At 43.6% G+C, this 12445-nt stretch overlaps 1 protein-coding gene across 4 annotated transcripts in view; it reads right to left on the reverse strand.

Annotated features, from left to right (window-relative positions):
• Positions 1-675: 675 nt before the first annotated feature.
• Positions 676-12445, reverse strand: part of il7r (interleukin 7 receptor) — a 14252-nt gene continuing 2482 nt past the window's right edge. Inside the window, exons 2-8 of one of the 4 annotated variants that reach the window (XM_061918363.1) lie at positions 12018-12162; positions 10168-10322; positions 5079-5233; positions 4856-5012; positions 4684-4777; positions 4537-4609; positions 676-1596 (exon numbers count right to left, since the gene is read on the reverse strand). In XM_061918363.1, the coding sequence (XP_061774347.1) occupies positions 1276-1596; positions 4537-4609; positions 4684-4777; positions 4856-5012; positions 5079-5233; positions 10168-10322; positions 12018-12162 (1100 nt within the window). In that variant the 3' untranslated portion in view covers positions 676-1275. The other 3 variants (XM_061918361.1, XM_061918362.1, XM_061918364.1) reach the window with 3 other exon arrangements.

Raw genomic sequence — 12445 nt, forward strand, 5'->3', positions numbered from 1 at the left:
CATGTCTGCTTTAGCACCGCCGGTAAATAGCATGTTAGCATCGATTAGCTGGCAGTCAACATCAACAAAACTCACCTTTGTGATTTTGTTGACTATCGTTGCAAATGCATTTGCAGGTTATCCATTCATCTCCGTGCCATGTCTACTTTAGCACCGCCAGTAAATAGCATCTTAGCGTCGATTAGCGTAGCATGTTAACATCGATTAGCTGGCAGTCACGCCGCGACCAAATTTGTCTGATTAGCACATAAGTCAACAACATCAACAAAACTCACCTTTGTGATTTCGTTGACTTTATCGTTGCAAATGCATCTGCAGGTTATCCATACATCTCTGTGCCATGTCTGTCTTAGCATCGCCGGTCAAATGTGGAGACAGTCTGGGACATTAAATGGGGGTCTGGCGGCAGGCGGATCGTTACGGCGTCTTCAGTAATGTGGACGCTGTATCGATCCTTTGTGGTGAAGAAGGAGCTGAGCCGGAAGGCAAAACTCTCAATTTACCGGTCGATATACGTTCCCATCCTCACCTATGGTCATGAGCTTTGGGTTATGACTGAAAGGACAAGATCACGGGTACAAGCGGCCGAAATGAGTTTCCTCCGCCGGTTGTCGGGTCTCTCCCTTAGAGATAGGGTGAGAAACTTTGCCATCCGGGAGGAGCCCAAAGTAAAGCCGCTGCTCCTCCACAACGAGAGGAGCCAGATGAGGTGGTTTGGGCATCTGGTCAGGATGCCACCCGAACGTCTCCCTCGGGAGGTGTTTAGGCCACGGGGAAAACCCAGGATACGTTGGGAAGACTATGTCTCCCGGCTGGCCTGGGAACGCCTCAGGGGGGGGCGGCCGTGCCAGAAACCTGAGGGTTGCAGGTTCGCTTCCCACCTATTGACATCCAAATCGCTGCCGTTGTGTCCTTGGGCAGCAGGACACTTCACCCTTTGCCCCCGGTGAAGCTCACACTGGTGAATGAATGATGAATGAATGATTGGTGGTGGTCGGAGGGGCCGTAGGCGCAAACTGGCAGCCACGCTTCCACCAGTCTACCCCAGGGCAGCTGTGGCTACAGATGTAGCTTACCACCACCAGGTGTGAATGAATGATGGGTTCCCACTTCTCTGTGAGCGCTTTGAGTATATAATAATAGAAAAAGCGCGATATAAATCTAATCCATTATTATTATTATTATAGTTTCCACAGTGGTGGTGTCTCCTGATGACACAGAACCAATAGAAACCCTTGGGATGGGTCTTAGATCCTAGCTCCTCCAACTTTTAACCTACTTGATTTGGTAGAAACTGGACATGGTGACGTAATCCTCCTCCTTTAGATTTACTCCACTGCCATGTGTCGCATCAGGAGTCTCCACCAGCAGCGAATCGGAGCTCTGAAGGCTGTTGTTTCCTTCGGAGCAGCTGCTGCTGAGCAGAATGGAAAGCTCCAGTACCTCTGTGTCGGCGCTGCAGTCAGAGCTTTGTGTGGAACAGGGGTCATTCCCATTTCTAAGACCCTTGACCGGTTCTTGCTCGTCTTTTTCTACCGCCGGGTAGATTTTAAGAGCGCTGAACTCCTCGGGTTTTAGGTTGAGTAGCAGAGAAGTCTGAAAACAGATTAAGGATTGAACCAAAGGATGATTGAAGACTGGATTCAGATTTCACGATTCGAATCGGAAGAGTTGTATTCAATCTATCTGAGTTTTATTCAGATGGGTCAAGTTTGATGTCTTCTCGGCTCTGCGCCAGAACCGAGGACCTTACTCAACCATCAAATCTCTACCGTCTTTGTTTGACCATCAGAGTGGTTTAGCATTATTCTTTGAGGTGAAAAAATGAGATCTCCGTTTACTCTTTAATGAAAGTCTATATTGATTTATCGGTTTTGTAAAAACATTGGAAGAATCAAGGTAGCAAGTTGATCGACATCAATGTGTCGTTACCGGCACCTCTCAAAAATAGAGGTATCGGTTCGTACCTAAAAAAAATGTACAAAGCTGGTTGCTGGCTATGGAGGGAGGCGTGGTCTGCCGGCCTGCCGCGGAGCAGGGTGTGTAAAGACCGGCCTCGAAGTCAGCGGCAGGTGAGTAACCGGTCTCGAAGCCAGCGAGAGGTGAGTAGATTGCCCAGCTGGGAGTTGTTATCTAATCACCTGCCGCTGGCTTCGAGGCCGGTCCTCACAGGCCCGAAGACCACGCCCTCTCCACACTGGGGTTGTAGTTTTTTGAGAGATAGTTTTGTACCCTTCAGTCCGGGGTCCATTTTTACCACTTAAAGTCCTAGCCCTATACAGATTCTTGCTCGTCTTTTTCTACCGCCGGGTAGATTTTAAGAGCGCTGAACTCCTCGGGTTTTAGGTTGAGTAGCAGAGAAGTCTGAAAACAGATTATGGGTTGAACCAAAGGATGATTGAAGACTAGATTCAGATTTCACGATTCGAATCGGAAGAGTTTTATTCAATCCATCTGAGTTTTATTCAGATGGGTCAAGTTTGATGTCTTCTCGGCTCTGCGCCAGAACCGAGGACCTTACGCAACTATCAAATCTCTACCGTCTTTGTTTGACCATCAGATTGGTTTAGCATTATTCTTTGAGGTGAAAAAATGAGATCTCCGTTTACTCTTTAATGAAAGTCTATATTGATTTATCGGTTTTGTAAAAACATTGGAAGAATCAAGGTAGCAAGTTGATCGACATCAATGTGACGTTACCGGCACCTCTCAAAAATAGAGGTATCGGTTCGTACCTAAAAAAAATGTACAAAGCTGGTTGCTGGCTATGGAGGGAGGCGTGGTCTGCCGGCCTGCCGCGTAGCAGGGTGTGTAAAGACCGGCCTCGAAGTCAGCGGCAGGTGACTAGATTGCCCAGCTGGGAGTTGTTATCTAATCACCTGCCGCTGGCTTCGAGGCCGGTCCTTACAGACCCCGCTCCACGGCAGGCCCGAAGACCACGCCCCCTCCACACTGGGGTTGTAGTTTTTTGAGAAATAGTTTTGTACCCTTCAGTCCAGGGTCCATTTTTACCACTTAAAGTCCTAGCCCTATACAGATCAAAATAAATATGAATACGAGTTAATAGAATAGGCCTTTTATTGTCATTGCACACCACAAATTTGCGGAATAGTGATTACGAAAGCCTCCATGCTAGGCAGTTAGGGGTTCGGTCTTGTGTAAGGGGACACCTCGATAGTATACTTCTAGCCTTTTAAATACCATTGTTGTACTTTTGAGAGAGCATTATTTAAAATGTACCTTTAGGTACAGAAATGTTTAAGGCTGAATAAAGATTTTATAGTCGATATGATTTGTGCCTATCGTCAATGATCAGTCGAATCTTGGAGTTTTTTTGAAGAGAAATAAACAAGATGCTGATATGCAGTAGTGTGTTAAGTTAAATAAAGGTAACTTATAAAAGGAATAGTCTTTCGTTAGCGTGAACAAAACAACTTATCCACCTCAAAACAAAGCTACCCCAGTCAGAGAAGACATCAAACTTGACTAAATAGAGGAAGTTAAAGTCTCAATAATAAAGTTTCCGTATGTGAACATGTGGAAGGATCTTTAACTTTTTCCAGAGGAGAGCTACACCTTCTCGTCACCATCCAATTTTTGGCCGGATTGCAGAAGGTCCTGATGGCATTATGACCTTTAAAGAAACTACCACTTCTCGCTAACTCTCTAAAAAAACAATTTGTCCGCAGTACAACTGTCTTTGTCGCAAGAAATCCCGCTGTAACATAAGTAGGGGTGTAACGGTACGTGAATTTGTATTGAACCGTCTCGGTACAAGGGTTTCGGTTCGATACGGGGGTGTACCGAACGATTTTCTAAGCTAAAGTCTTAACAAGCTGCTTTGCTTCTTCTGCCTCCGTCTCAGCGCCCAGCATTGTCCCGCCCACACAACCATCTGATTGGTTACATATATAGCGGTAACAGCCAATCAGCAGTGCGTATTCAGAGCACATGTAGTAAATGCTTCAGCGTCGAGCAGATAGGTGTTTAGCAGGTGAGCATAAGGCAGCGTACTCTCCCCAAATGATAATAAACACCTCCCAGTCAACTACTACTAACATCACTATGAGCCCGTTGACCTTCTAGAAACTTAAACTGCAGCTCAGCTCGCTCGCAGTTCTGGCTTGAGGTGAAGGCTAATTAGCTTTTAGCATTAGCTCATTTTGCAGTGTGTGTGTTCTGTGATAAATTAAGCATGATGAGTTGACCTGAAACTGTTTAATGTTGCACTTTTTATATGTAGAAGAAAAGTTTTGTCATTTTATTTAATCGAAGCAACAATTTGAGGCAGTTTAATGTTGATTAACGTGGGCAGAATTATTATAGTGTTCCCAATGTTAAAAGGATAAAGCCATTGTTTACAAATTTGGTAAATAAATAACCAAAAAATTTAGATTTTGTTGTTTTCTTACTGTACTGAAAATGAACCGAACCGTGACCTCCAAACCGAGGTACGTACCGAACCCAAATTTTTGTGTACCGTTACACCCCTACCCATAAGTTAATTTGCGTGTTTTTTCTCGAAACAAAACTCACTTTATTGGCTTTGCAGTTCTGCACCAGTATGGGTTTCGGATGTAGAATCTTGGGCCATATGTAAGGAAAGATCCTGTGAAAAGATATTCGTTCATTTCAAACATTCCGTTCCACAAACCCACCGACCAGGAGAGACGATTCACTCACTTTTTCCAGAAGAAAACAGAGAATATCGCCAGCACGCCCAAAGGGACGAAACACGCCATCAGACTTCGCACCAACTCCTCGCTCTTGTGGTTTCCTACACGAACTTGGGTCATGTTGGCCAGAAGAAAACCTTCTTACCGTTTGCGTCTCGAACCAGAAAAACTTTTCTCACCATCAGGAATGAAGAAGTCCAAAGGGTCGCTCCACTCGCTCCAGCTCCCCTTCAGGAAAACCACTGGTATTGCTCGCACTTTGACGTGGTAGTCGCGGTTTTTAAGAAGGTGCTCCATGTTGATCGTCATCGTGTCGGACGATGACACATTTTCAATCTGTGGTGAAAGAGTTCTTTCATTTCTTCGTGGACACGGAGAGCATACCTCGGGTTGACTTGTTACCATCTTTGTATCCGTGGTCCAAATGACCAACTGAAAGAGCTGATTTTCAACTTTCAGGTAGTCATTGAGGTACGGAGTCCGAATGTGAAACACAGCCTGGTTGGAGTCCTGGTTGACGGTCACATTCCACACCTCGGGACTCCGAGGTTTAACTGCTGGGACGTGTCCGAAGAAAACATAAAAAATATATATATATTTTGAGAAACGAAGTACTCACATTTTTTACACGAGACTTGAAAGACAAACAGTCATTTTTCAAAAATATATTATTATTTTTTTTTTTTTTGTCCTGTCCGGCTTCTCAGGCCAATCATATCGTTGATGTAGATACCCGTATCAGCTCTACAGATTTACTTTGAAGTGTGGGATACTTCTCTCGTTGCCTTGTTTGTATTTGACTTCATTAAATGGATTTTTGTTATTATTTGGTTGATAACTTTGGGTTTTAACGGAATAAAATTGTCATGATCCGTGTGCCGTGTGTTATTTTTGGACTCCCTTAGTTCCTGTTTCGTGCACGTCTGGGTTTGTTTTGGTTTCTAGGGGGATTAATTGGGTTCACCTGCCTCTGGTTAGTGGTCGGCACGCTCACCTGCAGTCGACCACTAATTGTTCACCTCTCTCGCCACACTCGTCCTGGCTTCTTTGTTCGCTTATGCAACAAGTTACGTGAGTATTGCCTGTCTCTATTCTATGCTAAGTGGTAGCCTTAGCTTCCAGTGCGATCGGCACATTTTCCCGTCGGCTTGTTTCCAGTTTTTTTGTACCTCCTTGATTTCTCAAAAAAAAATCATGTTCCTACCTGCAAGTCCTGTCCGGAGTGGTCCGTTTGCATCCTGGGGGAACCAGACCGTAACAAAAATCTGTATAAAATGCATAACGCTAAGAGAAAAATGACATAATTCTTACTCTTTCGGTGATGTGCGGCTGCAGTCGACCACTAATCACCTCTCTCGCCACACTCGTCCTGGCTTCTTTGTTCGCTTATGCAACAAGTTACGTGAGTATTGCCTGTCTCTATTCTATGCTAAGTGGTAGCCTTAGCTTCCAGTGCGATCGGCACATTTTTCCGTTTCCTGTTTTTTTTTATCTCAATGATTTCTCAAAAATAAATCATGTTCCTACCTGCAAGTCCTGTCCGGAGTGGTCCGTCTGCATCCCAGGGGAACCAGACCGTAACAAAAATCTGTATAAAATGCATAACGCTAAGAGAAAAACGACATAATTCTTACTCTTTCGGTGATGTGCGGCTGCAGTCGACCACTAATCAGGGAGCTACTTGTTCACCTCTCTCGCCACACTCGTCCTGGCTTCTTTGTTCGCTTATGCAACAAGTTACGTGAGTATTGCCTGTCTCTATTCTATGCTAAGTGGTAGCCTTAGCTTCCAGTGCGATCGGCACATTTTTCCGTTTTCTGTTTTTTTTTATCTCCTTGATTTCTCAAAAATAAATCATGTTCCTACCTGCAAGTCCTGTCCAGAGTGGTCCGTTTGCATCCCGGGGGAACCAGACCGTAACAAAAATCTGTATAAAATGCATAACGCTAAGAGAAAAACGACATAATTCTTACTCTTTCGGTGATGTGCGGCTGCAGTCGACCACTAATCAGGGAGCTACTTGTTCACCTCTCTCGCCACACTCGTCTTGGCTCATTTGTTCGCTTATACAACAAGTTACGTGAGTATTGCCTGTCTCTATTCTATGCTAAGTGGTAGCCTTAGCTTCCAGTGCGATCGGCACATTTTCCCGTCGGCTTTGTACCTCCTTGATTTCTCAAAAATAATTCATGTTCCTACCTGCAAGTCCTGTCCGGAGTGGTCCGTTTGCATCCCGGGGGAACCAGACCGTAACAAAAATCTGTATAAAATGCATAACGCTAAGAGAAAAATTACATAATTCTTACTCTTTCGGTGATGTGCGACTGCAGTCGACCACTAATCAGGGAGCTACTTGTTCACCTCTCTCGCCACACTTGTCCTGGCTTATTTGTTCGCTTATGCAACAAGTTACGTGAGTATTGCCTGTCTCTATTCTATGCTAAGTGGTAGCCTTAGATTCCAGTGCAATCGGCACATTTTCCCGTCGGCTTGTTTCCTGTTTTTTTGTACCTCCTTGATTTTCTCAAAAATAAATCATGTTCCTACCTGCAAGCCCTGTCCGGAGTGGTCCGTCTGCATCCCGGGGGAACCAGACCGTAACAAAAATCTGTATAAAATGCATAACGCTAAGAGAAAAACGACATAATTCTTACTCTTTCGGTGATGTGCGGCTGCAGTCGACCACTAATCAGGGAGCTACTTGTTCACCTCTCTCGCCACACTTGTCCTGGCTTCTTTGTTCGCTTATGCAACAAGTTACGTGAGTATTGCCCGTCTCTATTCTATGCTAAGTGGTAGCCTTAGCTTCCAGTGCGATCGGCACATTTTCCCGTGGGCTTGTTTCCTGTTTTTTTGTACCTCCTTGATTTTCTCAAAAATAAATCATGTTCCTACCTGCAAGTCCTGTCCAGAGTGGTCCGTTTGCATCCCGGGGGAACCAGACCGTAACAAAAATCTGTATAAAATGCATAATGCTAAGAGAAAAACGACATAATTCTTACTCTTTCGGTGATGTGCGGCTGCAGTCGACCACTAATCAGGGAGCCATTTGTTCACCTCTCTCGCCACACTCGTCCTGGCTTCTTTGTTCGCTTATGCAACAAGTTCCGTGAGTGTTGCCTGTCTCTATTCTATGCTAAGTGGTAGCCTTAACTTCCAGTGCGATCGGCAGATTTTTCCGTTTTCTGTTTTTTTTTTTTATCTCCTTGATTTCTCAAAAATAAATCATGTTCCTACCTGCAAGTCCTGTCCGGAGTGGTCCGTTTGCATCCCGGGGGAACCAGACCGTAACAAAAATCTGTATAAAATGCATAACGCTAAGAGAAAAACGACATAATTCTTACTCTTTCGGTGATGTGCAGCTGCAGTCGACCACTAATCAGGTAGCTACTTGTTCACCTCTCTCACCACACTCGTCCTGGCTTCTTTGTTCGCTTATGCAACAAGTTACGTGAGTATTGCCTGTCTCTATTCTATGCTAAGTGGTAGCCTTAGCTTCCAGTGCGATCGGCACATTTTCCCGTCGGCTTGTTTCCTGTTTTTTTGTACCTCCTTGATTTCTCAAAAAAAAATCATGTTCCTACCTGCAAGTCCTGTCCGGAGTGGCCCGTTTGCATCCCGGGGGAACCAGACCGTAACAAAAATATGTATAAAATGCATAACGCTAAGAGAAAAACAACATAATTCTTACTCTTTCGGTGATGTGCGGCATTGTTTTTTTGAAACCAAACATGTCTTTTAAACTACATTAAGAGAGGGATTCATACGGCCCTACTCTTGTGGGTCACGCGTGAGAGGAAGGTAAGGGCTTAATCATTTTGCAATGCAGTCTGCTGAAAAGGATGGAAAGCGCCACACTAAATAGCAACGGACGCTGTGGTCATAGTTGGAATTGCCACGAACGCATTTTAAGATAATAAACACTCTACTGCCATTCTGTGGCTAAAGTGGATAGTGCACCTCCCTCAATGTGTCACCTTTCATGTGTCAGGTAAACACGTGACGAATGGGACCATATGAATCTCCCTTCCTACTGTACTACACCCTTTTTGTTAATGAAAACTTTTTTTCCAGACTATAAGGCTCACTTAAAATCCTTTAAATTTCTCAAAACTCGACAGTGCGCCTAATGTACGGAATAATTTTGGTAGTGCTTACGGACCTCGAAACTATTTTATTTGGTGCATGGTGTAATTATTAAGTGTGACCAGTAGATGGCAGTCACACATAAGAGATACGTGTGGACTTTAATATGATGGCAGTCACACATAAGAGATACGTGTAGACTGCAATATGACTCAAGTAAACAACACCAGAATGTTAGATCCATCCATCCTTCAACTTCCGCTTGTCCCTTATGCTCATCAAACACTTATTTGGAACATCCCACAGGTGAACAGGCTAATTGGGAACAGGTGGGTGCCATGATTGGGTATAAAAAGCAGCTTCCATTAAATGCTTAGTCATTCACAAACAAGGATGGGGCGAGGGTCACCACTTTGCAAACAAATGCGTGAGCAAGTAGTTTAGGAACAACATTTCTCAACTAGCTATTGCAAGGAATTTAGGGATTTCGCCATCTACGGCCCGTAATATCATCAAAAGGTTCAGAGAATCTGGAGAAAAACTGAAAACCAACATTGAATGCCTGTGACCTTGGATCCCTCAGGCGGTACCGCATCAAAAAGCGACATTGGTGTGTAACGGATATCACCACATGGGCTCAGGAACACTTCAGAAAACCACTGTCAGTAACTACAGTTGGTCGCGACATCTGCATGTGCGAGTTAAAACTCTATCACGCGTTTATCAACAACACCCGGAACTGCCGCCCCGCTTCGCTGAGCACGTACTCATCTAAGACGGACTGATGCAAAGTGTAAAAGTGTTCTGTGGTCTGACGAGTCCACTTTTTAAATTTTTGGGGGGAAACTTTGGACATTGTGTCCTGCTGAACAAAGAGGAAAAGAACCATCCAGACTGTTATAGGCGCAAAGTTCGAAAGCCAGCATCTGTGATGGTATGGGAGTGTATTAGTGCCCAAGGCATGGGTAACTTACACGTCTGTGAAGGCACCATTAATGCTGAAAGGTACATACAGGTTTTGAAACATCCAGGCAACGTTATCATGGACGCCCCTGCTTATTTCAGCAAGACAATGCCAAACCGCTTCATAGTAAAAGAGTGCGAGTACTAGACTGACCTGCCTGTAGTCCAGACCTGTCTCCCGTTGAAAATGTGTGGCGTATTATGAAGCCTAAAATACCACAACGGAGACCCCGGACTGTTGAACAACTTAAGCTGTGCATCAAGCAAGAAATGAGAAAGAATTCCACCTGAAAAGCTTCAAAAATTGGTCTCCTCAGTTCCCAAACGTTTACTGAGTGTTGTTTAAAGGAAAGGCCATGTAACACAGTGGTAAAAATGCCCCAGTGCCAACTTTTTTGCAATGCTTTCTACTCAATTCTATTGTAAAAAAAAAAAAAGTTACCGATTTTGCTGAGCTGGACAGTTTTTGTGAGGGTGCCGCCCCTCCTCAAGTGGATGGTCAAGTTGAGACGAGTCAGAGGCGTCAAATCAGTGAAGGTGATGGAGTCTCCGCGCACATGAGGACACTTTAATCTATCCTGGACCGGGTTTTTGAAACTGGTGAAAAAAAAAAATAAAATTATCAATAACGTACATACAAACCCTGTTTCCATATGAGTTGGGAAATTGTGTTCGATGTAAATATAAACAGAATACAATGATTTGAAAATCCTTTTCAACCCATATTCAGTTGAATATGCTACAAAGACAACATATTTGATGTTCAAACTGATAAACATTTTTTTTAAAAATGGCAAATAATCATTAACTTTTGATGCCAGCAACACGTGACAAAGAAGTTGGGAAAGGTGGCAATAAATACTGATAAAGTTGAGGAATGCTCATCAAACACTTATTTGGAACATCCCACAGGTGTGCATGCTAATTGGGAACAGGTGAGTGCCATGATTGGGTATAAAAACAGCTTCCCAAAAAATGCTCAGTCTTTCACAAGAAAGGATGGGGCGAGGTACACCCCTTTGTCCACAACTGCGTGAGCAAATAGTCAAACAGTTTAAGAACAACATTTCTCAAAGTGCAATTGCAAGAAATTTAGGGATCTCAACATCTACGGTCCATAATATCATCAAAAGGTTCAGAGAATCTGGAGAAATCACTCCATGTAAGCGGCATGGCCGGAAACCAACATTGAATGACCGTGACCTTTGATCCCTCAGACGGCACTGTATCAAAAACCGACATCAATCTCTAAAGGAACACTTCATAAAACCACTGTCACTAAATACAGTTTGTCGCTACATCTGTAAGTGCAAGTTAAAGCTCTACTGTGCAAAGCGAAAGCCATTTATCAACAACATCCAGAAACGCCGCTGGCTTCTCTGGGCCCTAGATCATCTTATATGGACTGATGCAAAGTGGAAAAGTGTTCTGTGGTCTGACGAGTCCACATTTCAAATTGTTTTTGGAAATATTTGACATCGTGTCATCCGGACCAAAGGGGAAGCGAACCATCCAGACTGTTATCGACGCAAAGTTCAAAAGGCAGCATCTGTGATGGTATGGGGGTGCATTAGTGCCCAAGCCATGGGTAACTTACACATCTGTGAAGGCACCATTAATGTTGAAAGGTACATATGCTGCCATCTAAACGCCATCTTTTTCATGGACGCCCCTGCTTATTTGAGCAAGACAATGCAAAGCCACATTCAGCACGTGTTAAAACAGCGTGGCTTCGTAAAAAAAGAGTGCGGGTACTTTCCCTGTCTCCCATCGAAAATGTGTGGCGCATTATGAAGTGTAAAATACGACAACGCAGACCCCGGACTGTTGAACGACTGAAGCTCTACATAAAACAAGAATGGGAAAAAAATTCCACTTTCAAAGCTTCAACAATTAGTTTCCTCAGTTCCCGAACGTTTATTGAGTGTTGTTAAAAGAAAAGGTGATGTAAATAGTGGTGAACATGCCCTTTCCCAACTACTTTGGCACGTGCTGCAGCCATGAAATTCTAAGTTAATTATTATTTGCCCAAAAATAATAAAGTTTATGAGTTTGAACATCAAATATCTTGTCTTTGTAGCGTATTAAACTGAATATGGGTTGAAAAGGATTTGCAAATCATTATATTCCGTTTATATTTACATCTAACACAATTTCCCAACTCATACAGAAACGGGGTTTGTAAAAACATTCAGTTTTTTTAAGCGACCAAGTGTGAAATTGTCAGTCAGCGACCACGCGGACGTTGACAGGTGTGTCGCCGGCAGAGTGGACATGTTAACAAAGACTCACCACGCGGTCATGGCCTCCACAGCCTCGTCCTCATCTTCATCGTCCTCATCTTCATCGTCCTCGTTCCCGCTGCCAACCAGCTTGCAGGTTAGACTGATCTCCTTTGTGCTGATGTGAGACACGCAGCTGATTCTGGATTCAGAAACTTAGGCAAAAAAAAAAAAGGACATCTGTTATAAATAATTACATTGCGTATCGTTCATTGTCAGACATTTAAGAAAAAAATTATAACAGTTTACAGTATTTTTTCCTGAATTTGGAACAGTCATGATTGATTACAGGTTATTACTCACTTATAACATTCCAATCCACTTGAATGCAATTCTATGGTCAGAATGTCATACAGGAAATATTTTAAATTATTTTACTTGAATTAACATGATTTTTTTTTCTCCAAATTTGGTAATAGTCTTACGTAAAGCCCAGTT

This window comes from Nerophis ophidion, linkage group LG13, assembly GCF_033978795.1.
Source record: "Nerophis ophidion isolate RoL-2023_Sa linkage group LG13, RoL_Noph_v1.0, whole genome shotgun sequence".
NCBI lineage: Eukaryota > Metazoa > Chordata > Actinopteri > Syngnathiformes > Syngnathidae > Nerophis > Nerophis ophidion.